At 49.8% G+C, this 24,616-nt stretch overlaps 6 protein-coding genes across 7 annotated transcripts, besides 42 other annotated features; 4 read left to right on the top strand and 2 right to left on the bottom strand.

Moving 5' to 3' along the window:
* Positions 1-11: part of a tandem repeat that runs on past the window's edge.
* Positions 1-661: part of a mobile genetic element that runs on past the window's edge.
* An 87-nt stretch (positions 662-748) lies between these two features.
* Positions 749-2,137, top strand: EKO05_0008445 (uncharacterized protein; the record flags this gene model as incomplete). Its single annotated transcript, XM_038946529.1, has 1 exon — positions 749-2,137. One exon carries the CDS (start codon positions 749-751, stop codon positions 2,135-2,137), a length of 1,389 nt encoding a protein of 462 aa, XP_038796885.1.
* Positions 1,863-1,913: a tandem repeat.
* Positions 2,138-2,528: 391 nt separating the features above from the next.
* Positions 2,529-2,568: a tandem repeat.
* Positions 2,569-2,643: 75 nt separating this feature from the next.
* Positions 2,644-2,681: a tandem repeat.
* Positions 2,682-2,717: 36 nt separating this feature from the next.
* Positions 2,718-2,805: a tandem repeat.
* A 42-nt stretch (positions 2,806-2,847) lies between these two features.
* On the bottom strand, positions 2,848-3,975 carry EKO05_0008444 (uncharacterized protein; the record flags this gene model as incomplete). The annotated part of the gene is made up of 1 exon (XM_038946528.2): positions 2,848-3,975. One exon carries the CDS (start codon positions 3,973-3,975, stop codon positions 2,848-2,850), a length of 1,128 nt encoding a protein of 375 aa, XP_038796884.2.
* Positions 2,885-2,950: a tandem repeat.
* Positions 3,670-3,720: a tandem repeat.
* Positions 3,876-3,916: a tandem repeat.
* Positions 3,898-4,001: a tandem repeat.
* Positions 4,002-4,282: 281 nt separating this feature from the next.
* EKO05_0008443 (uncharacterized protein) lies at positions 4,283-4,729 on the top strand (the record flags this gene model as incomplete). The annotated part of the gene is made up of 1 exon (XM_059637302.1): positions 4,283-4,729. One exon carries the CDS (start codon positions 4,283-4,285, stop codon positions 4,727-4,729), a length of 447 nt encoding a protein of 148 aa, XP_059493285.1.
* Positions 4,382-4,697: a tandem repeat.
* A 94-nt stretch (positions 4,730-4,823) lies between the features above and the next one.
* EKO05_0008442 (uncharacterized protein) lies at positions 4,824-6,089 on the top strand (the record flags this gene model as incomplete). Of its 2 annotated transcripts, none has more annotated exons than XM_059637301.1 (3): positions 4,824-5,299; positions 5,349-5,723; positions 5,801-6,089. In XM_059637301.1, 3 exons carry the CDS (start codon positions 4,824-4,826, stop codon positions 6,087-6,089), a joined length of 1,140 nt encoding a protein of 379 aa, XP_059493284.1. The 2 variants fall into 2 exon arrangements, with proteins under 2 accessions (XP_059493284.1, XP_038796883.1); XM_038941444.2 differs by having other exon boundaries at positions 5,790-6,089.
* Positions 6,026-6,051: a tandem repeat.
* A 269-nt stretch (positions 6,090-6,358) lies between the features above and the next one.
* Positions 6,359-6,416: a tandem repeat.
* A 24-nt stretch (positions 6,417-6,440) lies between these two features.
* Positions 6,441-6,481: a tandem repeat.
* A 260-nt stretch (positions 6,482-6,741) lies between these two features.
* Positions 6,742-6,751: an inverted repeat.
* Positions 6,742-6,901: a mobile genetic element.
* Positions 6,892-6,901: an inverted repeat.
* Positions 6,902-7,252: 351 nt separating this feature from the next.
* Positions 7,253-7,488: a mobile genetic element.
* Positions 7,254-7,533: a mobile genetic element.
* Positions 7,534-7,935: 402 nt separating this feature from the next.
* Positions 7,936-9,651: a mobile genetic element.
* Positions 8,363-8,559: a mobile genetic element.
* Positions 8,699-8,823: a mobile genetic element.
* Positions 8,837-9,093: a mobile genetic element.
* Positions 8,840-9,093: a mobile genetic element.
* Positions 8,846-9,006: a mobile genetic element.
* Positions 8,849-9,015: a mobile genetic element.
* Positions 8,849-9,069: a mobile genetic element.
* Positions 8,852-9,012: a mobile genetic element.
* Positions 9,652-9,726: 75 nt separating the features above from the next.
* Positions 9,727-9,793: a mobile genetic element.
* Positions 9,794-10,214: 421 nt separating this feature from the next.
* Positions 10,215-15,869: a mobile genetic element.
* Positions 10,395-10,534: a mobile genetic element.
* Positions 12,279-12,439: a mobile genetic element.
* Positions 12,279-12,442: a mobile genetic element.
* Positions 15,870-17,743: a mobile genetic element.
* Positions 16,238-16,431: a mobile genetic element.
* Positions 17,744-17,809: 66 nt separating the features above from the next.
* Positions 17,810-17,849: a tandem repeat.
* Positions 17,850-17,961: 112 nt separating this feature from the next.
* Positions 17,962-18,005: a tandem repeat.
* Positions 18,006-19,387, bottom strand: EKO05_0008441 (Salicylate 1-monooxygenase; the record flags this gene model as incomplete). The annotated part of the gene is made up of 2 exons (XM_038941289.1): positions 18,006-18,488; positions 18,539-19,387. The coding sequence occupies 2 exons, from the start codon at positions 19,385-19,387 to the stop codon at positions 18,006-18,008; spliced, it is 1,332 nt and encodes a 443-aa protein (XP_038796882.1).
* Positions 19,388-21,321: 1,934 nt separating this feature from the next.
* Positions 21,322-23,889, top strand: EKO05_0008440 (uncharacterized protein; the record flags this gene model as incomplete). Its single annotated transcript, XM_038946527.2, has 1 exon — positions 21,322-23,889. The coding sequence occupies one exon, from the start codon at positions 21,322-21,324 to the stop codon at positions 23,887-23,889; it is 2,568 nt and encodes an 855-aa protein (XP_038796881.2).
* Positions 21,366-21,431: a tandem repeat.
* Positions 21,434-21,501: a tandem repeat.
* Positions 21,895-21,951: a tandem repeat.
* Positions 22,128-22,180: a tandem repeat.
* Positions 22,665-22,699: a tandem repeat.
* Positions 23,890-24,616: the final 727 nt, after the last annotated feature.

Raw genomic sequence — 24,616 nt, 5'->3', positions numbered from 1 at the left:
AAGAAGAATAAAGCCTTAGATTTACAGTAGTAAAAGAAGTACTATAGTAGTGCTGTTTTCTAGTTACTAAGGAAGATTAAAGAAGTACGCTTCTATAAAAGGATAAAAAAGCAAGAAGAGAAGGAGGAAGCACTTAGAAAAGTAACTAATAAGGAAGTAGCAGCTGCTAAGAAGCTAGTTAAGGAGAAGGAGAAGAAGGAGAAGCGTGTAGTAAGAGAGGCGGCTAAGGAGAGGTATAAGAAGGAGAAGGCTAATACAGCAAATTAGAAGGCTAAACAGGAGGCTAAAAAGCAGTATTAATAATAAGAGCTTAATACTGTAAAAGCTATATAATTACTTTAAAAGAGTAAGAAGAAAGCTTTATAAGTAACCTAGCTAAAAAAGCGTTAAAAACATGCTTTTAGGGATAATATTAGTAGACGTAGTCCCCTATTGCTGCCTCTAGCTGCCCTAACTATTACTACCTGCAGTAGCTACAACATTACACTTCTAAGTAAATATAAATAGGCTAAATTAATTATAAGTATTACTTTACTACTCTACTATAAAATTATATAATAATAGCTATTATAGGTGGCTATATAACCCCATCTCTGTATAAGCGTTGAGGCGGTTGGTGGGGCGTCACGCGAATCCGGGCATCACGCGCACGGACACGGTAAGGCCAGGCACGACCGACGTCATCCCAAGCCACGACCACGACCACGACCGTCTCTCGGACCTCCACGCGCAAAGCATGTAGGCGCACATGACCAGCCAACAGCAGCTGCTCGACCGCGCATATGGCTTCACACCCAAGGATGTTCTCAAACGCGCGACGGCCACACGCCTCATCGACGCGCTGCAGCCCGCCGCCGTGACCTTCAGCCGGCGACTCCCCTCCGCAGACGACCCTCATGCGCGGATCCCAGCACACGTCGCCGGCGTGAATGCCGTGACAATTGACAGATTCGAGGGCCGCTATCTGCTCTCGGGCGGCGCAGACTCGTCGGTCGCAATGTGGGACCTCGAGGCCGCGACGGTCAGCACCGAGAGCGGGGAAGCGTACCTCCCCCTCAGCGCGGTGAACAGAACGGCGAAAGAGCACAGGCTCGGCGTCACGCAGCTCGCCTTCTACCCCTTCGACTCTCTCGCCTTCCTCACGTCCTCGTACGACCACACGGTCAAGCTGTACTCCAGTGAGACGCTCGCAGTATCGGCCTCGTTCGACCTGGGCGCCGTGGTCTACAACATCGCCCTCTCGCCCATCGCGTCGCACCTCCTGGTTGCCTGCGCCGCCCAGGGCCCGAATGTGCGCCTCGTCGACCTCCGCTCAGGCGCAACCGCGCACAGCCTCGCCGGCCACTCGGGCGCCGTGCTCTCGACAGCATGGAGCCCGGTGACGGACCACCTGCTTGCCTCCGGCGCCACAGACGGCACAGTGCGCTTCTGGGACATCCGGTGCAGTGTGGGCTCGCTCGGCACGCTCCATCTCGAAGACTCAGTGGGCCACAGCAGCGCACAAGCGCCCTCGTACTCGCAGCGCCAGCCGCACGGGCAGGCACAGGCACACCGCGGCGCCGTCAACGGACTCGTGTGGACCGAAGACGGCCGGCACCTCGTCAGCGCCGGCCACGATCAGCGGATCCGCGTCTGGGATACGCTCACGTACGCCAACACGCTGGCCAACTTTGGCCCCGCAGTGAAGAACAGCGGCCTCGCGCCTGTAATCCCCGTCCTCCCGCCGCGGCACTACCTACCTGCCCACTCCGACGTGCTGTTCTACCCAAACGCGCACGAGATCCTCTTCTACGAGCTCTTCGACGGCAAACTGCTGCGGCGCATGCGGCAGCCCGAGACCCAAAAGCGGGCTGCTGACGTCGCCACCAACGCCTCCACCAAGTCCACGACCACCACTTCCTCCCGCATCACCAGTCTCGCGTGGCGCGCGCACGACGTGGAGCTGTACTCTGCACACGCCGACGGCCGCATCTGCGCGTGGAGGCCGCGGACAGCGCAAGACGTCGAGGTGGAGGAGGAGGAGCGCGAAGACGAAATCAGCAAAGATGCGGGGCGGAAGAGGAAGAGGGCTGTCCTGGACGATATATACGCGGGGTTGACGAAGCGCAACGTCACGTTTGGGAATATGGGGTTGTAGACTGAAACCTATTCGAAAACATACAAACCACTCAAAAACACTCAAAAACACAAAAACACAAAAACACACTTGAAAACACAAAAACACACTCAAAAACACACTCAAAACATACCTTGAAACATTGCTTAAAAACATGGTTCGAAAACATCACTCAAAGTCATTACTCGCACGATCGACATACCATTACATTATAGAGGGAGAGAAAGAAAATCACTCGCAGAATCAATATTCCATCACGTTACAGACTGCGATGAAAAACACTCTGCTGCTTCGGCATCAAGCCCGCGTTGGTTCTGCTGCGTTTGAGCGTGCGGTGCTCTTGCGTGGGTTGGTGGTTTCTTGATGACTGGTATAGTTGGTTATATACATGGTTGTGGGATTCTGTTCTCTCTGTCTGTGTCTGTGTCTGTCTGTCTGTGTCTGTGTCTGTGGTGGTGATTTGTAGTTGGCTGGAATAGAGTGGTTATGGTGGAACAAAAGTCATCTTGCTTTTTCTCTTGTTTTCTTGTTACTTCTATTACTTCTATTACTTCTGTTACTTCTGCTTGGACGTGTTCTTGGAGAGACCTTGTTTCTGCATCTGAACTGAACTGAACTGGACTAGACTGAACTGAACTGAACTGAACTGAACTGAACTGAACTGGACTGAACTGAACTGAACTGAACTGGACTAGACTGAAATGAGGTAGCTATTTGCATCCACATCTACATTAGCCAAAACGCGGTAATCGCGCTGGGACGAAGTCTTCTAGCTCTTCTGCTTTTCTTTGCGCCTTCTCTTGCTCTTCCTCTTGCCCTTGCCTTGCTTCTGCTGCTACAGGTGCGTCTCCATCTGCACCAACGTCGGCTTGGACGTGTGCTTTGCTATCTGCATCAACACCTGCATCCCCCCGTCTGACCGCGGTGCTAGGCCGTGTGCTCGCCGGCGAGCCTGCATCGAGTGCGTGTGGGAGCCCGTCTTGTTCAAGGACTGGCTCGCTAGAGCTAGGGGATGGAAAGTCTGCTACATCGCGGCCGTCCATCGTCGAGTGCGGTGTTGCAGGCGCCGAGGGAGCCAGGCCGCGCTGGAGGGCCAGCTGCTTGGCTTCGTGTCTCTTGCGCGCGACGCCTGCCTCCTCGGCTCGTCGCAGCTGGTCTTCTTCGCGGGACAGCTCGTCCAGGGTGGGCATGTTGAGGTCAGCATCCATGTCGACCTCCTCGATGATGTTGTTGGATGCGTGGGCCGGCCGTGGGTCGTCGTCGCTCCGCTTGCCGCTGCTGACGGTGCGTGAGCTTGCGCTGCGGCTGGGGCGCTTGCTGTTGCTGCGCGTGTTGCGTCCGCTCCCAGGGCTGACGCCGTCGTCCCACTGCCCCGTGGTGCGGCGCTCGAGGGCAATGGTGAATTCGTCGTCGAGGGGCACGGCGTCGTCGAGCTCGTCCTCGGAGGGGAAGATGTCGCCGCGCGAGCTGAACGAGTCGGTGGTGTGGCCCGAGGTGTGCGTGTCGCTGCGGGCGCGGCGGTGCGTCCTGACGTCGCTGCCGGGGTGGGCGAGGGTGGTGGCGCGGTGCGGGTCGCTGTGCCCGTCGCGGTCCTCGTCGCTGTCCTCGATCAGCGGCTGCTCCTCGTCGAGGCTGCGGCGCTGGTGCTGGGCGCCCGGGTGGTCGGTCAGGTCGGCGGCGCTGGGCTTGTAGCGCAGGCCGTGGCCGCCCAGCTTGAAGGGCAGGCGGCCGAGGAAGCCAAAGTACGAGGAGCCGGGGATGAGCGTGGGGTCCTGGGCGTCGCGGGCGTGGGCGTGGGCGGCGGACTTGCGTCTCGCGGCGTCGAAGCGCGGGTCGCGGGCGCGCGGGCCGTAGCTCATGGCGCGCTGGCGGGCGGGCTGGGCGGTGGTGCCGTAGTTGCTGGCGGCGCCCAGGAAGCGCTCGAGGCTGTCGTTGCCCCAGCCCAGCAGGCCGTCGCTCTCGTCGTGCTCCCAGTCGTCGTAGAAGTCGAAGCTCAGCTCGGCCCGCCCGCGCGCGCGCGCCTTGTTGCGCCTCCGGCCGCCGGTCGACGCGAAGCACGGGGCCGTCACGGCGTTGCAGCACGTGGTGAGCGAGGCCACGCACGGGCTGACGTAGCGCTGCGTGAAGCCGTAGAGGTTCTCCGCCGCCGCCTCGTTGGCGTGCTCGATGTTCTCCGAGATGTGCTGGATCGTGCGGTTCCAGCGAGGATCACCGCGGCGGTACATGGTGGACCGCAGACGGACGTCGCCTGGAGGCGCCTGGAGCCGTGTGGTGTGGTGTCGTGATGCTGCGAATGTCCATCAACGTCGTGTGGTGTTGTGTGGTGTTGTGTTGTGTTGTGTGGTGTTGTGTTGTGTTGTGTGGTGTTGTGTTGTGTGGTGTTGTGTGGTGTTGTGTGGTGTTGTGTGGTGTTGTGTGGTGTTGTGTGGTGTAGTGTTGTGTTGTGTTGTATTGTGTTGTGTCGTGTTATATTATGTTGTATTGTGTTGTATTGTGTTGTGTTATGTTGTATTGTGTTGTGTTGTGTTGTATTGTGTCGTGTCGTGTCGTATCGTGTTGTGTTGTCTCGTCTCGTCTCGTGATGCGGCCAAGTCCATCAACCTCCAACGATGACGCCCTTGCGCGCCATTCACCCGGCAAAGAAGCTAGTGCATCCCCAACCCCACGTCCGCCCCCCTCCCCTCCCCTCCCCTCCCCCTCCGCACCCATGCGGTACGTCCGCTTCCTCAAGCCCCCGCGCATCACCACCGACAAGGGCGCCACCAAGAGTCACGTGTTCTGCCTGGTCACAATCACCTCGGACCTGGGCGACTCGTTCTTCCCTCACCATGTCGAGCTGGCCGCCGAGCTCGTCTCCCCAGAGCGTGGCGGCGAGATGTGCGTGTGGCGCACCGTCCAGTGGGCCGCAGGGATGCGGTCTCTGGCCATCTCCTTGCCCTTGAAGAAATCCTACGCCTCCCGTGCTCTGCGAGTGCGCGTTGGCGTAGAGCCCAAGGCGCAGTCTGATGCTCTGCACGACCTGTCTCACCCCGACGCACACGGCATCGTGTCGGCGTGGAGCGCAGACTTCAATTCGCCGCCAAACGCTGGAGGTGCGAAGCTGGTGCAGCGCCGCTTCACAATCGGACAGGCCGTCGTCAGTGTGTGGGAAGAGACGGGGGAGAGCATAGCACGACATCTATGGTACCCACGCATCGCCGTGTCTGCACCCTCCCTACTAACCACCACCAAGGGACGCTGGCATCACGCTCGCCCACCACTTGTCTTCCCTGCTCCCCGACTCCACACACGCCCTTTCCACCGCCCTCCTCCCCTCCCCGCCCAACGGCACCCTGAACGTCCTGGAGCTAGGCACAGGGTGTGGGATAGTCGGCATAACCCTCGCCTCTCTCCTTCCAAACTGCACCGTGACCCTGACCGACCTGCCCGAAGCGCACGACATCGTCTCGGCAAACCTCTCCCTGAGCCACTCCACCCTGGCCCCGGGCTCCCTCGTCTCGTTCGCAGAGCTAGACTGGGACGCCCCCCTCCCCCCCTGGCTCGCCGAGTCCGAGTCCAAACTCGACATGGTGCTGGCGGCTGACTGCACGTACAATCCTGATAGCAGGTGTGTGCTTCCCTTCCCTTATCACTCCCCTTGCTTCAGAGCAGAATACAGACCTAACGCCCCCAGTCCGGCACTAGTCCGCACCCTAACTGCACTCACCCGCACTTCCCCACACACTGTAGTAGCCATAGCGTTGAAACTGCGCCACGAAAGCGAGCGCGTCTTCTTCTCGCTCATGGCCGACGCCGGGTTCCTCGAGACGGCAGTCTTGCGTTACGACCTACCGGGCGACATGCAGTCGGGGGAGGAGAGGGTCGATGTGCATGTTTACCGATTCAGGGGCTGATGTTTGTTGCTGAGAGCTTCCTCTTCTCTTCTCTTCTCTCTCCCCGTTCTATCTTTTTAGGTGCAGAGTTGGAGGTTTAGGTGTGCTGTCAGTGGCTGTTGCAGCGAGCCCAATGCCCGTAGAAGAGCCAAAAGAAACGCAATCCACAGCCAGTACCCTCCAAGCCAGCTCCGTCGCAGCCAAGGCACAGCCTCGCACGAGGGACGCTCGAGCAACCAAACAGCCCCGTCCAGGTCACGCAGGCCACCGATGTGCCGGGCGCCGCTGCCACGTCCCACACCGGTACCTGGGAGCTCTCGTCTAGGAGCCAGACTCTGTCCGAGATCTGTTCTGGCTACGGGCATGCTACTGGGTGAGTGTTGTTGCTTTTGAGAGGGTGTGTGTGTATTTGTTGTGTGTTGGTGAGTTGAGCTGAGAAGCAAGCGAAACCCAAAAATAAGAAAAATATTAAGAAAAAAGAAAAAAAAAAAAACCTAAGCACATACAATGGCCCACGACATTCAGGACTCCTGGTTCTCTGTACACGGTGCTCTTCTTCACTATTCACTGCTCCCCCGCGAGATCTTGACGCCCTGCTACGCGGTATCCATCGAACAACCAAGTAGTCACCACTTGCCACGCGCAACAAACCTAACCCCATCCCCTGACCCAGAAATATAGACTACGATATAGTAGCTTACAATATAGTAGTTTATAATATAGTAGCTTACAACATAGTAGTTTACAACATAGTAGTTTACTAATATAGCAGACTACAACATAGTAGCTTACAATATAGTAGCTTACAATATAGTAGTTTATAATATATTAGCTTATAACATAGTAGTTTACAACATAGTAGTTTACAATATATTAGCTTATAATATAGTAGTTTACCAATATAGTAGACTACAACATAGTAGCTTACAACATAGTAGCTTACAATATAGCAGACTACAATATATTAGCTTACAACATAGTAGTTTACAATATAGTAGTTTATAACATAGTAGTTTATAACATAGTAGCTTATAATATAGTAGTTTATAATATAGTAGCTTATAATATAGTAGTTTACAACATATTAGCTTATAATATAGCAGACTACAATATCTTAGCTTACAACATAGTAGCTTATAATAGAGTAGTTTACAACATATTAGCTTATAATATAGCAGACTACAATATCTTAGCTTACAACATAGTAGCTTATAACATAGTAGTTTACAACATAGTAGCTTATAACATAGTAGTTTACAACATAGTGTTAAAGTTATACTTTAGTTAAAGACTGTAAGCACTAATTCTATTGGTTCTTAGGGATAAGCACTAGTGGATTAGTTAGGGTTATTAACTAAGCAAAGCTTGTAAAGATAGGGTGCAATAAATAGTACAGAGTAGACTGTCTAGTTTAAGAGCAGGTTAAGATTCTAAAGACAAACTTAATTAATAAGGTTAAATATAAACTATAAGGGTTGTATTCCTACTTACTATATACCTAAGATGTCCTATAGTCTTATAGAACAGAGTTCTATAGTCTTATAAGTCTTATAGGATCCTGTAGGATTCCTATAGGACGCTAGTTATTTATCCTATAAATCCTATAGCTTACTTAGCCTTTATCTTATAGGACGCTTTACCTGTTAGGGCCCTAGCGGCTTACACGTAAGTTGTCTTATTATTACCTGCAGAGTAATAGCCTCCTTACTAGCTATTGTACCGCCTTGTAATATCCATCAACAAAACCTAGTAATTCCCTTCTTAGGATTCATGTTTGTAACACTATCCTCCTCCTCTCTGGCTTATGTCCTTGTAAGCTAACTAAATAACGTCTTGCAGTACTGTCTATTGTCACAAGCGTAGTAATCGCATAAACAACAAAGGTTAGGCTGTTATAGTTACCTGTAAGCGCTGTACTAAAGAAAAGTTACTATGTTAGCTGTTGTTGTTAACGTGTTTTATAAGCGAGCGCCGCGTACAAGCAAGCGCCGCACCCCACCAAGTTTGCGCACCTCTCCTATCTCAACGTACAATGGCTTAACGCAGCGCTACTATATTAGCTTCAAATAAAGCAGATATCTAGCTTGCTATCTTATCTATTAATTCCTATTAAATACAGAGTAATTGTAATGCTGCTGTTGTCTATAACGTGTCTGAACGAACAATCCGCCACTAACGCGCTAGCAAGCCTGCCTAACGTGATTGCTAACCTAACTTAAAGAAGTTAACCTAGATAGAAGAGGAGGTAATAGTCTAGTATATACTTAACTTAGACTAATGTAGATTTAGGCCTATATACGCAGCCGTACGTAATATAGCTAATAAGCTACTAGCTGCGCGCGGTGCAGGTCAGGTTAGCGTCCACTAGCCACGCAACTTTGTTAAGCGTACTAAGAGTCTTACAACGCGTTTCAACCAAGCGTACAATAGGCAGAGAGCCCTCTGTAAGGATCTAGTCTTAATTAGCCACTGGTTTAAGCTTGTGGAGCAGACAAAGGCTAGGTACAGCATCTGCAATAATAACGTCTACAACTTTGACAAGGCTGGCTTTATAATAGGCAAGATCACAACTTAGCTTGTTGTGACAGGGTCAGAGAGGAGAGGCAGGCTAAAAGCTGTTCAGCCTGGCAATCGCGAGTGGGTGACAGTTATCGCTGCAATTAACGCTGCTGGCTAGACAATCCCACCCTTCCTTATCTTTGCTGGCTAATACTACTTGTCTGCCTGGTACGAGGAGGCAGAGATCCCACGCAACTGGGCGATCGCAGTCAGCAACAACGGCTGGACAACTAACGAGCTTGGAGTTAAGTGGCTGAAGCACTTTATTAAGCATACAGAGGCTTAGGTAGTAGGCGCACGTCGCCTGCTTATCCTTAACAGCCACAAGAGCCACCACTCTCTTAAATTTAAGCAGCTCTGCAAGGAGAACAACATCTACACGCTCTGTATGCCGCCTCACTTATTACACCTGCTACAGCCTCTTAATGTTAGCTGCTTCTTGCTGTTGAAGCGCGCGTACAGTCGTGAGATTAAGAGCCTAATCTGCCACCACATTAACCACATTACTAAGCTTAAGTTTCTACCAGCGTTTAAGGCAGCCTTTAATTAATTATTCACATTAGCTAATATCTGCTTAGCTTTTTAAGGCGCAGGCCTTGTTCCCCTCTAGCCAGACGCTGTTCTATTAAAGCTAGACGTACAGCTCCGTACACCTTCTCCTGCTGCTCTTACAGAGACCCTCTAGGAGGCTTGTACGCCAAGCAACGTACGTAAGCTTAATGCTTAATTAATATTAATACGTAATCGTGTACGTCAGCATAAGAGCTTATTACCTGCCTTAATTATTAAAGCAATTAATTAGCTTAAAAAGGGCGCTAAGGTAATAATGCTCTCTGCTAAGCTAATAAGCGATTAGATCGCTAGCCTTAAGAAGGCTAATAAGGCAGTATTAGAGCAGAAATAACGCAAGAAAAAGCGTATACAGAAGCAAGGAGTCTTAATAAAGGGAGCTAGCAAGGATATACTTGCTTAACGTAAGGCTGATCAGCAGGTTGCTCGTGAAGAGCGTTAAGGAGGCGAGCAATCAGGCCTCAGCCGCTAGGCTCTTGCGCGCTGTACAAGGTGCAGAGAGACTGGTTATAACTCACGCACGTGTAAGAAAGATACTTTAGATACTGCTTAATCTACTCTATAATTGTCTAACTGTTATGTTATTACGTTGTTAAGATACACGCTTACAGATATGTGCAAACCTGGTGGGGTGCGGCGCTCGCTTGTACGCGGCGCTCGCTTATAAAACACGTTAAGTGAACAGTGTGGACACTGTGTCTGCGTGGGGTCTGCGCCGTGTGTACCAGTAGATGTTCCAGCTCTAAACTTCTCTTGCATTGACGCGGAGATAGAAAAACTAAGGAGACAAGAGGAAGAAACTGATTTGGCGCTAGAAGCGCAAGAAGCTATTGCAGAGGCTGCGCTAGCAGAGATGCGAGCGTTGCGCGCAAAGGGTTGCTAACTGCGTAAGCAGAAGGTTTTGTTAAAACAGAAGGAGCAGCAGATTTTTAATGCAGGTGCGGCGGATGCTAAAGACTTAGAGCGATTAGATTAGCAGGAAGTGTTAAACTCAGCAATTGCGTCTGTTAACCCGGAGGCGCCTGCCCAGGCTAAAGTGATCAACTGGTCTGTTATCTGGGGTTTTAACACTCCTGAAACTTCTTTAGTAGCTGCTGGCAATTTGTAAGGTTTGTAGGTAGCTCCTATGTGTTTTCCAATTTAGGGTATCCTAACCATTTAACTAGATATTAAATGCCTTGTAGGGTACGTTTTTCTGCAACTATTTTTTCAACTTCCTATTCATCCTCGCCATTAGCTTAATAATAGAAGTTCTCTTGGACGGGCGTTCTAGGATTGGCTGGTTCCAATAGCGATATGTAGAACACTGGATAGATCTTTACATCCTTTAGCAGATTAAGTCTATAGTTAACTACGCTTATCTGCTTAGAAATAAAAAAGGGTCTAACTTTAACATAGTCTAGTTTTTTTGTTAGTCTTTATGTGCGAAGGTTTTTTGTAAGAAGATAGACTTTATCCCCCTCTTTTAGCTAAGGTGCTGTTTTTCTTTTCTAGTTAACATATGAGATTGCTTGTTCTTAAGCCTTGCTAATATTTTCTTATACCTTTTTATGCACTTCCTTTAGTCTTGCTACTAAGGATATTGCTAATTTAGTCTAAATTAGTGTGTCTAGACTTCTGGTAAAGAGATTTAGGTGCATCCTGTAATTTAGGAAGAATAGTAATTCTCCTATTACTTCTAACAATTTGTTGTTATATGCAATCTGTGCTATAGGTAACAGTAAAACCTAGTTGTCTTACTACTGGTTGCTGTATATCTGTAGGTATGTTTCTATAGTCTAATTTGTTCTTTTAGTCTATCTATCTGTCTGCAGATAATAGGCTGTTAAAAGCTTCTTCTTGGTACTAATAGCTGCTAAGAGCGTAGTCCAGTAATTTAACGTAAAGAGCTTATCTTAATTACTAATAATTAATTCTGGTATGCTATAATGCCTTATGTGTTAATCTAGAAACACTTATGTAAGCTGCTCTGCAGTATAACTATGTTAAAACAGTATTATCTTAGCGTACTTAGTAAATCTGTTAACTATAACAAAGATTAAGTTATAGTTGTATCTAGTAACAGGGTCTCTTAAGATAGGCAGCTGTGTAATAAAATCTATTGTAATGTTCGTCTATAGTGCTGTAGGTGGTTCTATTACCTGCATTTCTCTGTATTTTGCATGTGTACTGTGTTTATTTTACTAACAGTTAACACAGTTCTTAACATATTTAGTAACCTTGTCCTTTATACTGCTAAACTTATAGTATTACTTAATAAGTTCTATTATACGTGTAATTCTAGGGTGTCTATATAGTAGGTTATTGTAGTAATTAGCTATAATTTTGTCCTAAAGTTCCTCTAGTACGTCTAATGTAATGCGCTGTTTGTTTTTAATTTGCATTATATTGTTTAGTTACTGCAATAGTCTAAGTAATCTATTATTGTTAATGCCTAACACTGCGAACTAGTTAATTGTTTTTTCTCTAGTAAGGCTGTGTTGTCAACTAAGTGCGTTAGCTCTGCTATTGTCCTTGCCTAGCGTATACAATATCTTAAATTTATATTACCTAAGTATCTTAGACTAACATACTTGTTATTAATTTAAGACCTTAGTGGTAGTAAAGTATACTAGGTTCTTATAGTTAGTGTAGATAGTAAGTTCTAAGCAGCTTTCTACATATAGTTGCTAATGTTCTAGGGCTAATATAATTGTAAGCAACTCTTTATTGTACACATTATAGCGTTCTTCTAGTTCTAAGAACTTACGTAAGTAGTACGCAATAGGGTACTATAGTCCATTCTTTTCTTATGTAATATAGGCGCCTAATGCAAGATCTAAGGCGTTAGTCTCTATGCGTATTAGTTTACTACTGCAAAACATAATCAATATAGGAGGTGTAATACAGGCTTGTTTAAGTGCCTTAAACGCATTGTTCTGTTCTTATCCCTACTTAAATGGTGTATCCTTCCGCGTAAGCTTTGTTAGCAGGATTGCAATCTTAGAGTAGTCCTTAATAAAGCGTCAGTTAAAGTTAACAAATCCTAAGAATTCCTAGATCTGTTTAACCGTCTTTAGCGTCTGCTAAGTCTTAACTACTTCTACCTTTGTTAGACTAATCTTAACTCTATATCGTCCTACAATGTACCCTAGGAATTTAACTTCCTCCTTATGCTATTTACACTTTTTAGGTTTAAGCTGTAGGTCTGCCTGTCTTAGGCATTCTAGCACTTTAGTGACGTGTTTTGTGTGCTCTTCTAGTGTCTTTAAGTACACTAGGATGTTGTCTAGGTACGCTACTACTGTCCTGTTAAGGTGTGTTCTAAGGACGTTGTTAATTAACTCCTAACACGTAGCTAGTGCGTTTGTTAGACTAAACAGCATAATAAGGTACTTATAGAGTCTATATTGCGTTCTAAATGCTATTTTCTATTCTTCTTCCTCCTTTATGCGTATAAGGTTGTATGCGCCTTGTAGGTCTAACGCTGTAAAGTACTAAGCTCCTGCTAGCCAGTCCTGCAACTCTGTAATGTTCAGGAGCAGGTAGTGGTTCTTAATAGTAATTTTATTAAGCTTCCTAAAGTTAATGCAAGGTTATAGCTTGCTATCCTTCTTAGGAACAAACATAATTAGGTACCCTGCAGGTAATTCTAATCTTCTAATAAATCCCTTCTTAAGGTTCTCCTTAATATACTTGTAAAGTACTTTAAGTTCCTTTTCTAATAACTAGTATAATAGCCTAAAAGTTAGTGTCTTTTCTTCCTAGAGCTTAATCTTGTAATCCTAGGGTTTGTGCTTAGGTAGGGCTTTTACTGTAAGCTCTTCTCTAAACATCTCTGCATACTGTCTGTAAACAATAGGGATAGCAGGAGGTGCACTCTTGTTCTCCTTAACTCTTGCTTTGTAATCTGTAGGGCGTTTAGTATCTGCAGAGTTAACTGCTCTATCTTAGCGCGTCTTATGTGTTAAAGAGACATTGTTAATCTCCTTCTTATCTACTAGCTGCTGCGTGCGCTGCGTAGGCGTAGATGTATTAGTGCCGCATTTATATCCTTCTAACAAAAGTCTTTCTTATGCCTAGTCTATCTTTAGGTTGTGCTTCTGTAACTAGGGAAGTCCTAGTATAACGTTGTGCGTGGCCTTTACAAAGACGTCTAGGTTTATTTCCTTATAGTGCCCCTGTATCTGTAGGGGTGCTGCTATCACTTTAAACATAATTAGCGGTTTATCTAGTATTAATTCTCTATTAGCTACTTAGAGCAAGTAAGTGTTCTCCTTGCAATATAATCTGAGTCTAGCTTACTATATTACTGTTCTAGATATGTAACTTGCTTACGCTCCTAAGTCTAAGAGTGCTGTTAAGGCTACCCTATTTAGTTTAATAGGTAGCTTAATAAGGTGATTGTTCCTAATACTATTAATGGATTGATCCCTAGGGCTCGTAGGCGCTGGCCTAAAAAAGTCCCCTTGTTACTGAACCCTTTAGCTTCCTTAGTGGTGTAGTGCTTCTTACAGTCTGCGTTAAGGCAGTTCTGCTAGTGTGCGTTGTAGCAGTTTCTATTAACTACTAACTGCATTTGTATTGTGGCCTGTAGGTTATCTGTTCTAGGAAAGTGTGCTTTCTAGTGTTTGTTAATAAGATGAAGTTTACACAGGTTATTGTAACACTAGTACTATTAGTTACAACAGAGGCCTTGTTATACAGGGAACCATCCTCTACTAAGCTTCTTATTGTAGTAGATTATACACCTGTCTTTAGTGCATGCTGTCTACGTAAGGTTTCTATGTTTTATGTTTTAGTAGTCTAGGATGTACTGTGGTTGTAGGCTAATTAGTAGTAGCTCTTCTTTCTACTTCTGCATACGTTCTAGGCTAAGCTATATTTCTTACTTACACTAAAGCTAGTCTTTAGCTTCTTCCAGGTTATTAGCAAACTTTTTACTGTTGTTAATTTCTTTTCTAAACTGTTAAACAAGTTCTTAGAGTTCTGGTGTGAATTCTCTAGTTGGAGGTCCTACTATAGGGCTGACAAGTTCTTAACACATTTAGCAATAGGCTTCTTTGTCCTCGCGCTTCTAACGCTGTTAGTTTATGCGTTCTTGTTTGCGCGTTAGTAGGGTGCCAATCTGGCTAAACTCTCGTCCTAAGGTGTCTAGCAGGTTGTCTATCTTTTGCTGGTAGTCGTCCGTTTCTTTGTAGGTTATGATGTTGTTAAGCATGTTGTCCTTCTGTGCGCTTTTAGGTTTTGGTTCTATAACTATTAATTCTCCACTATTAGGGGTGAGGTAGCGCGTTCCTTGTTTGTGGAAGGGCCTGTCATACTTCTTGCCTACTTAGACTCTACTCTTAGTCCTTTTGTATTCTACCGCGTAGTATTGTTAATTGTTGTTAGAGTAGTACTCTGTTTCTTTGCCTGTCTAGGCGTCCTGGTAAGGTGTTGCTACATGAATCAGAGGTACAATATAGTCGTCATTGTCCTTAGGGCTAGACTCTAGGTCTTCTAGCAGTCGTCCTATGTTATTAGTAAGAATTTCCTATTTACTGGCATCTGTGTTATTATAATTACAGGTAAGTACGTTTAACTGGCAGTGAACCTTGTTTATCCAGCAGTCCCTAGCAAAATAGCCTGGTTTGCCACAGTTGTAGCAGTCCTTACTGCCTTCTAATTGCTTACCCCCTCTAGGTTTCTTGTTCTATCGCTTAGGTAGTCCTTTGTTGAGGTTTAAGAGGTCTATTACTTCAGGTCTGTAGTATCCACTCTGTGTGTTGCTGTGGGTGCAACATCCAGTGTTTAGCTAATTGCGGCCTCCTTGTTATCCTTAATTTAGGTTATCGCGCTACTGGTTCCTTAGTAGCAGATGGTTGGTAGCAATAACAGTAGTGTGTGCTCTAGGGTTGTCTTAAAGTTCCTGCTGAAGTTTGTAGAGTTGTACGTTAATGTTAATAGCAGTATTAATAAGCTTGTTAAGGGTTTCTGTGCTCACGCTGGTGCGCATAAGCTCTTCCTTAACCTTAGGCTTTAATCCTTATCAGAACATAGTAATTAGGGCAGTGTTGTCCTAGTTAGTGTTGGCAGCAAGCTGCTGAAACTCTGCGGCGTAGTTAGCAGCTGACTTGTCCTGCTTAATCTTCTAAATGTTGCGTTAGGTAATGTGTGGTTTGTTAGAGACTCTAAAGATTAGTTTAATCTTTTCTTTAAATAGGTTAAAGTCTCTTATCTATACATCTACGTTGTCTAGGGCCTTACCAGCTTAGTACTGCTGTACAAAGGGCTTAATCTAGGTTAACACCTTGCTACGCATGTAGCTAGCTGCAAGGACTACTTGTTTAACCTTAGAAACCTTCTTGCCTTAGAAGGTAAAGAAGAGGTCCTATTATATAAGCTAGTTATTAAGCTTGCTATAATCTCTGTAATAGAGATTAGGCTTGTTAACGTTTATAGTGCTGGTAGTAACAGTTACATCTATGTTAACGTTGCTAGACGTAGAGTTGCTAGAGGTAGCACAGGATCTAATAGTACTTATCTTAGGGGTGTTCAAAATGTTAAAGTTGTACTTTAGTTAAAGACCGTAAGCACTGATTCTATTGGTTCTTAGGGATAAGCACTAGTGGATTAGTTAGGGTTATTAACTAAGCAAAGCTTGTAAAGATAGGGTGCAATAAATAGTACAGAGTAGACTGTCTAGTTTAAGAGCAGGTTAAGATTCTAAAGACAAACTTAATTAATAAGGTTAAACACAAACTATAAGGGTTGTGTTCCTACTTACTATATAACGTACTCCACAGGTGAGCGGATCAAACGGGTGAGCGGATCACGCTGCCAAGACCACACCAAACCTCCACCTTACCACGCAATGCCTCAACAACAACATTAATCTACGCCCTTAAGAGAAGCTGCAATACAGCTTGCGCTCCAGGCAATTAAATAAGACGCAACGCTTACCCTGTAACGCGCTGCAGCTATATATAACGTGCCTTACAGCACACTACACGCTTAATATACAGGACAACCTACATAAGCTAATTATACGCCAGTTTAACAGATTATAGACCAGACTAAGGAGGACGTGATTACTAAGTACATCCTTAAGCTAGATACACAAGAATGTACCCCTTAGCTGGCTGCTGTAGCTAATATAGCTAATTCTTTGCGTGCTAAGCGTAATATAGGCTATATTAGCATAAACTGGCCTAACACGTTTATTAAGCGCCGCCCTAACCTTAAAGTAAGGTTTAATTGCAAGTACGACTACAAGAGAGCCCTCTGTAAGGATCTAGAGATTATTAGGGGCTGGTTTAGGCTTGTAGCAAATGTTAAAGCTAAGTATAGTATCTAGGACAATAACATATACAACTTTAATAAGACAGGCTTTATAATAGGCTAGATATTAACAGGAGCAGTTGTTACAGGCTTAGAGCGTTAAGGACAGCTAAAGGCAGTATAGCAGGGTAATTAAGAGTAGACAACAGTTATACAGGGCATTAATAGTACAGGGTAAGCTATTCTACCCTTTATTATCTTTAAAGGCTGCAACTACCTCTCTGCCTGGTACAAAGAGGACAATCTGCCCTATAACTAGGTTATTAGAGTCTCTAAGAACAGATAGACTACTAACAAGCTTAGTCTAGACTGGTTAAAGCACTTTAATGCCTATACAAAGACGCGCACCTAAGAAGTATACTAGCTGCTCCTTATTAACAGCTATAAGAGCTATAACTCCCTTAACTTCTAACAATACTATAAGGAAGCAAAGATTGTTATACTATGTATGCCTCTACACTTATCTTACCTCTTATAACTACTAGATGTAGGTTGTTTTGCCCCTCTAAAGAAGGTATATAGGCGCTAAGCTAAGAATCTTATATATAACTATATTACTTATATTACTAAAACTAAGTTCCTACTATACTTTATAGACGCCTATAAGGAGACATTTACTTCTAGCAATATCTAAGAAGGCTTCTAAGGCGCTAGAATAGTCCCCCTTAACCTAGAACGGGTTATAATAGGTCTTGATGTCTGCCTACATACCCTACCACTACCTACTGTAGAAGATAAGCCCTGGCAGTCCTAAACCCTAAGCACTACCCTGCAATTAGGGTCGCAATTAACGCTAGTTTAAGAGAGGATTTAAAGGCATGCAAGCAGCTTACTAACTTTAATAGTTAAGGCCTTTAAAAAGCTTGCTAAAGGCGCAGCTATAGTAGCGCATAAGCTAGTGTTAGCTTAAAGGGAGATTACTAGGCTTTAAGCAGCAAATAAGGCTGCTATGCAACGTAAATTGTATAAAAGAAAGCAATTATAGCAGAAGAGAGTCCTAACAGCTAAGAAAGGCCTTTAATTAACTACTCTAACTAAGTTTAGGGCGTGTAGTAATAGTAAGAAGGTAAAGAAGCAAGTGTGTGCTAAAGGAGGGGAAGTAACCTAAAGACGCTATATAAAGTGCTATAATATTAGATATAACTTATATATATATAAGAAGGCTATAAAAGATGTTTCTAAATAATATTATGTACTGCACTACTATATATAAGGCTAAAGTGGGCTAATGCGAGCTATAATGGGGTAGAAATTTGGTGTGGTCTTGGCAGAGTGATCCGCTCACCCGTTTGATCCGCTCACCTGTGGAGTACGTTATAATATAATAGCTTACGATATATCAGCCCTCTGCGCAAAAGACAGGTAGACGTCTAAGTCAATGCCCCAGTAAAGAGAGAGAGGGAGAGAGAGAGAAAGAGAGAGAGAAAGAGGAACGAAGCTGTGCATGGTTAGATCAGCTTAGATTCTCTACTCTGTTCACATCGCTGGACGGAGGGAGCGGTGACTGGGGTGGGGTGGTGGGCTTGGTTCTAGCATGTTGAGCTGGACTGCATGGTATTGCACTGCATCGCACCGCACCGCCCTGCCTACAACACCCCGCCCTCTCTCAACAACACCCGGACCCTGTCCTCCACCCCCCCAACGTCCCCCTCGAGATCATGGCTCCACAGCCACTCGAACCGGCCCCGCAACTCGCCCAGCACTTCCTCCACACCCATGGCGTCCCCCGTCTTCGGATCCCGCAGGTTGTACAGCTCGCCGCACTCCCGCGCCGTGGCGACCTGTCTCTGCGCTCTCGGCCGCCTCACCTCGTCGTACGCCGTGAAGGCGGCGGTGAAGGCGGCGGTGCGGGCGGGGGATGGAGTGGCGAGAAGCGAGAGAGGGAGGGTGGAGTGTAGTTTTGACAGCGCGACGGTGAGAATCAGGGCGTCTTCGAGGGCTTGGCCGGCGCCGGCGCCTTGGTGGGGGGTGCTGGCGTGCGCGGCGTCGCCGAGGAGGCAGAGCAGCCCGCTGTGGTAGGTTGGGGTGGTGGGGTGGTCGAAGATGGGCCAGCGGATCGGGGCAACGTGCTGGGTGGGTTAGTGGACTCTGTGGTTGGGGTGCGGTGTTGTTGGCTCACCTCGAGCAATCGCGACAACCGCTTGTCCATGCCGATGCCGCCAAAGTCTTCCAGCATGCTCTTCCTGTCGACCTCGAGAGTGCCTCGGGCGTGCTGCCATGGATGCGGATCGCGCTTGAAAGCGACCACGTTCACCTGCTTGCCTTTGCTGATCGGATACGTTGAGAGATTCGCGTCCCTGCTGACGAACATCTTCGCGTCCGTGGCCAGCTCCCCGAGCATCTCCGTTGCGTCCTCAGTAGACACGACCGTGCGGTAGACGTACTTGTGCGTGTACTGCGGCTCGACGGCCTCTGGGAAGTGGTCCGCGAGGACGATGCGCCTCGCGAGGCCTCTGATGCCACCGCAGTCTATCACTGCCGCATGGCCTGCAACCCGTCCGTCGGCAAAGGTCAACGCGACCTGGTCGTTGCTTTGTTCAATGTCCACCACTGTGCTGTTGAACCGGACGGCGTCTTTGTCGATGAGGCTTGTCATGATGTCCAGGAGGTCCTTTCTGTGAGCCCCTGTCCGCTCAAAGTACGGCGCCCCCCATTCGCCATGGCCCCACCAGCTCTCACCCTGACCCAACCCTTCTTCCATGCGCATGGCCTCCATCATGACGTGCTTCTTCTCAGGGTTCAGGTTCCCCGTGGCAACATCCATGTACATGTCGCGGAACCGCTTGTCGATGAGGTCCATGGCTCGGAGCGCGTTGGGGCCCAGGCCTACGCCAGCGCCGACAGTCGAGAAGGCTGGCGCGGATTCGTAGATGGTGAAGGGAATGCTGTGGCGGGTGAGGCCAATAGCAAAAGCTAGGCCGCCTACGCCGGCTCCCACAATGGCTATGCCAGACTGCTGATCCGCCATGTCATAAATTCGCGTGTCGGACACAGAAGGGTAAGGCCAAAGGAGCTCACGGTGACTGAATGCATGCCTTTCAAGGAGACATACTCTCAGTTACACAACGTGTACGTTTGAGGCGGCCCATGTCGTCGGCAGCTGGCATGCGAAGCGCTGCAGAAGCCCGGCAGCATGTGGTTTTTTCTTGAAGGACCATACAGTAAGCCCCACAAACGACTAAAGCACGGCCCCGCCGACCCGGGTCAGCGGATAGGAGACGGGAACAGTGTACTGCTTATGAAATCATGGGTTGAGAGGCGCGGGCGAAATGTCCCTTCTGTGCAAAGAATAGGACACGGGGAAATAGTGGAGAGTAGCGCGAGATAGAAGCAGGTTGTGCCGCCCAACTAGCGCCTAGTTTTCCGCTGGTTATGCTGGCATCTGCGAGAAAACAGCCCGCTTCGGCTGTTCTGAGGGCCTATTACGTGAGGCTACCGCAAGGTCATTGCCAAGGCCGTTGCAAGGTGTTGGCTGTGGGACAAACACTCCGCGGAGACACTCGGTTTCAGCTCCATGATGGCTGTAGGATTGCGGCTTGCGTGTCACAGACCATTCCGTTCCTTTCCACAGAGAGTTCGCTTACGGAAGAACTTCCGCTGATGCGATTCCTCTTAGGGTGGTGCGGGAGAAACGGCAACATCAGGTGATGTCTTGCTGCATTTGAGTTACCACCGAACCGTGGCTCGCGCAAGACAGCGCTCGTAGCTGGAGAGTCAAAACCCTGCTTCGACAGGGCCTCTCCGGCCCTGCATCACACCGATCACGGTGGAGTAGCCATGTCGAGCTGTCGAGCCCGTCGAAGCCGTCACCGGCGTCGGATCATTCGTCCTGGCTGACCATCCGTGTAGAGGCGCGTCTGCCGTCCGTGATGCTGGCCAGGAGACCGCAGTCAACGCCGAAGAGGATGCAGAGTTTAGCGCGAGGCCTTCCCGACAGACACGGGAGAAGACATTGATCAGTGGTTCAGCAAGAAGTCGACTCCAGTCGGCACGGACTCGCGGAGCAGCCTAGAGCCACCTCAGGATTGCACGTCTTTGAGCAGATCCCGAGGCCGCTGCTTGTTGGCGGTGATTCGAAAGGAAACATGTTGCTGAGTCAAAGTGGTAGCAGGTGCCCGCACTTGGTCGCTTTCTGACGGTGGCTCATTGAGACCGGCCACTGACGTCCGTGCGGTCCATGCAGTCTATGTGGCCCATGTTGTAGCAGCAGGTGGAAGATGTTAATGGACGCTGGACGGGGCTGTATGCAGTCATGGTGTCGTAGAGAGCTCTGTTGCACAAGGTCCTGACGGCGACCGGGCTAGGACTCCATCGAGGATGATCCACGCCGTCGGTTTTGGTACACGTGGGGGGTTCGAAATTTTGAAGATGGGAAATTTTGGCATGTATCAGGAGGTGCTCGGTGCTAGGCAAGGCGTGGGGAGCCACGGGCTAGAGTTTCGCCTGACGGCTCGCAGACGGAGTGTGGCTATACGCACATCCAGCGTGCGAGAGAGGTCGGAAAAGTGGATGGAGAATAGGAAGCACACGGACGGTGGAAGGCTGTGGCTGGTGTGGTGACTGGTCATGTGACTGGACATGTGGCTGGACATGTGGCTGGACATGTGGCTGGACATGTGGCTGGACATGTGGCTGGTGCACGTCGCCGAAGATGGCCGGGCGACTCGAGACGGTGTTGAAGTCATTGTCTGCATCTGGAAGCCTGGAATCTGGACGGGCAGGGAAGGGAGAGTGGCCTAGTCTGGTACTGCCGGGCTGCTGCAGGCGCATTGTCTGCTTCACCCGCACCCAAAGCCCCCGGCCGCCCTCGGAATCAACCATTGCTTGCGTGGAGCCAGAGCCAGAGCCAACGCCAACGAGTCAGCGGTACATGCCACCGTCACGTTCGTCTATCACGCGGTGATGCGTGTTGGGATGTGCGACACGGCAGCAGCAGCTTCGTACGTCTCGACCTCGACCTCGACCTTGAACTCGACCTCGACCTTGAACTCGGCCTCGACCTCGACCTCGACACCCACGCCCACGACTACGACCACCACCAGCACCAGCACCAAGCCCACCGCCAAGCCCACCACCACCACCGCAGCCAGCTCGCACTCGCGCCGGGTGCCGCTGGACAAGCGGAAGCGCACCGAGACATCGTGCGACAAGTGCAAGTCGCGCAAGCAGAAATGCAGGAAAGAGCCGGGCCAGAACACGTGCCGGTACTGCGCCGTGCACAACATCGAATGCCTCACCACGCAGCCGCGCAAGAAACGTCTGTACGGCAGCGTCGAGGGCCTGGGCCACCGCCTGGCGCTGCTTGAGGCGCTGGTCAAGGGCCTGCTGCCCGAGGCCGACGTGACAGACGTCGATGAGCTGCGACGCCTGGCCAGCGAGCTGGGCATGCCGCTGCCCGAATCCGGCCCAGGGACTGCTGCTGCTCAGATGCACGGCGAGCAGGCCAGCGGTGGGCGAGGCCGTGGCCGTGGCCGTGGCGATGGCGACGGCGACGGCGACGGCGACGGCGACGACGGCGACGACGACGACGACTCCATGTCGCTGCTACCGGACCAGCAGGGCCAAGTGCAGTACATCGGCCCCGCCAGCTCCTTTGCGTTCCATCTGAAACTGCGCTCTCTGATAGGCGCCGGCGCCCTGCGCTCCTTTGTGCTGTTTGGACGCAACGCCGCCGACGACCAGGAGCCCGTCGAGGGCGAAGGCGACGCTCACGGTCACGGTCACGGTCACGGCCACGGCCACGGCCAGGTTCACGGTCACGACGCCCGCAGCCTCTCCCTCTCCACCCCGAGCGCCGCCTCCACCACCGACCACATGACCCGCATCAACCACATCGCCCACAGCTCGCCCGCCCGCCCTCCTCAGACCGCCGTCCACGCCCACTCCAGCGCCCAGCCCAGCGACGTGCCCAGCCTCGAGGCCCTCATCGGCGCCTACTTCGACCACATCAACCCAGACTTCCCTGTCCTGTACGAGCCGTCGTTTCGCGAAGCCTACGAGGCCTGGCTCGTCGACCCTGCCAACGCCGACCCCTCCTGGCTGTGCAGCTTCCTCTGCGTCCTGCTGCTCTCGCGCCGTGTCGCCCGCATCACCTTCCAGGAGGCCCAGGAGCGCCTGTGGTGGCGCCGAGTGCAGACGCTGCTGCCCGTCGTCATGTTCACCTCCAGCGTCGTCGCCGTCCAGGCGCTGATGCTGGCCGCCCTGCACCTGCACAACACGAATCACCGCGACGCCTGCTGGAACCTCACCGGCACCGCCGTGCGCATCGCCTTCGCCATCGGCCTGCACCAGGACAAGGTCAACCCCATGCAAACCCCGCTTGCCAGAGAGCTGCGCAAGCGCCTGTGGTGGACTCTGTATGGCTACGAGCAGATGCAGGTCTCGTCCTACGACCGCCCCAGCGCCATCGAGCATCCTGGCTGCAAGATCAGCCGTCTCAACGAGCGTCTAATGGACTCGGACCTGCACAACCCGCCCGAGTACAGCCAGTGGTACAACCGCCTCATCGTTCATCTGGGCTCCGCCTGCCGCGCCCCCAAAACGGGGCGAGCCAACGCCAGCGACGAGTCCTACGTAGGGCCCTTGTCACCCGCTGCGGGCGTCCTGAGAGATCTGGAGCGCTGGACCGACCTGCTTCCCCAGCATCTGCGCATGGACCCCTTGGACTCCAATCCACCGCCTTTCCAGCGGCCCATCTTGATGCTGCACGGCCTGTATCACTATACCGTCATCGTGCTGTGCCGCTCAGCGCTGCTCACACGCGCCAACATCCTGTCCAAGCAAGGGAAAGACGCGAAGAACACTGCCCTCGCCGCCATGGCAGACTCGTGTTCAGACTCCGGGCGCGCCTTGGCCTGCATACTGCTCAAGCTCGAGGCCATTGGCAGGTTCGATGCCATTGTCTGGTGGGATATCTGGTATGCATTGGCATCCAGCTCAGTGCTGGTTCTTGATCTGGTCTGCCTAAACAAAATCACCGGCACAGACATGTCCGCGTCTCGCATCCTGCTCTCACAGCTTGCCGATCTGGCCCAGCGACACAAGCGGAATCCGCACATGCCCGGCACTATCGAGAAGTTTGCCTCCATCGTGCCTGAGTTACAGTCCATGGTCAACGCAATGAAGGCAAGGCCACCGGCTTCCATTGCGCCCAAGCCAGAGCCCCCCGAGAACATCGGCCACGTAACCTCCCGACCGCCACCACAACCACAACCAGCGCCCGCCGCGTACCCTTTCCACCAAGTCTCGACAAACAGCGGCGCCTACATGTTCGCCGACCACATGCCCGGCCGATTCTATCCAGAGCCACAGTATCCAGCGCCAACCTATTCCACTGCACGATTTGATCGCAATACCCAGCTAAGCTTCATGGACTTTACCATCAACAACATCCACGATTGGAATTGGGGTGACTTGGGAAGCCTTCTGGGCAACGAAAACGTACCCAATGGCCATCCTCCACCTGCGTAACAAGGATCATCTCAATACGAACGATTACTACGCAACCCTTGCACAATCACAACCATGAAACCTGACTTTGCCTTCTCCCTTTTCTCCTTCTTTCATGTGCGTAATCGACACAAACCCTGACGGTTCCGCGAATCTGACCATTACTGACGCACAGCTTCATCTGAGCGATCTAGTGCACCGGACACACTCACACCCTGATCAAAGCCATCACATTCGGTCCTTCTCTTCAATGTACGGCTTCATCAGCGCCGTAAACAAAACATCTCCACCTCCAGCCACAGTCAATGCCTGCAGAAGAGTTACATCGCAGTCAAGCTTCTACTGTCATGAGCCCCTGCCTAGTCGCCCCGCCTCGAGGACAGCGTAATACGGGAACGAGCAATACGATCAACTCAATGCAGGACAAACAACTAAAAAACCTCTCGGCTCGCAAGCCTAACGCACGAAACCAGCCAGGTCAGCTCATTTGGTCAAAGTAAACCCGAATGGCGCTCTGAGTGACGCTAAGAGCACATGGAACCGGCACTGCACCCGCGAATATCCAAAATGAATGATCAGCTACCAGGAACAGAACGATCTGACGGATGTAGCGGAGCCCCAGCGATCAGACGGGATTCTCCATACCAGAAGCCTCTACAGATGAGGTTCATCCCAGATCTACAAAAGCTTGACATCAGTCATGGCCAATTGAAACACAGTGACAAGTGTGGTAGGGCTGATTTGATGT

This window comes from Ascochyta rabiei, chromosome 14, assembly GCF_004011695.2.
Source record: "Ascochyta rabiei chromosome 14, complete sequence".
Lineage (NCBI taxonomy): Eukaryota > Fungi > Ascomycota > Dothideomycetes > Pleosporales > Didymellaceae > Ascochyta > Ascochyta rabiei.
Note: the sequence above shows the minus strand (reverse complement) of the source record. Positions and strands in the feature narration are given on the sequence as shown.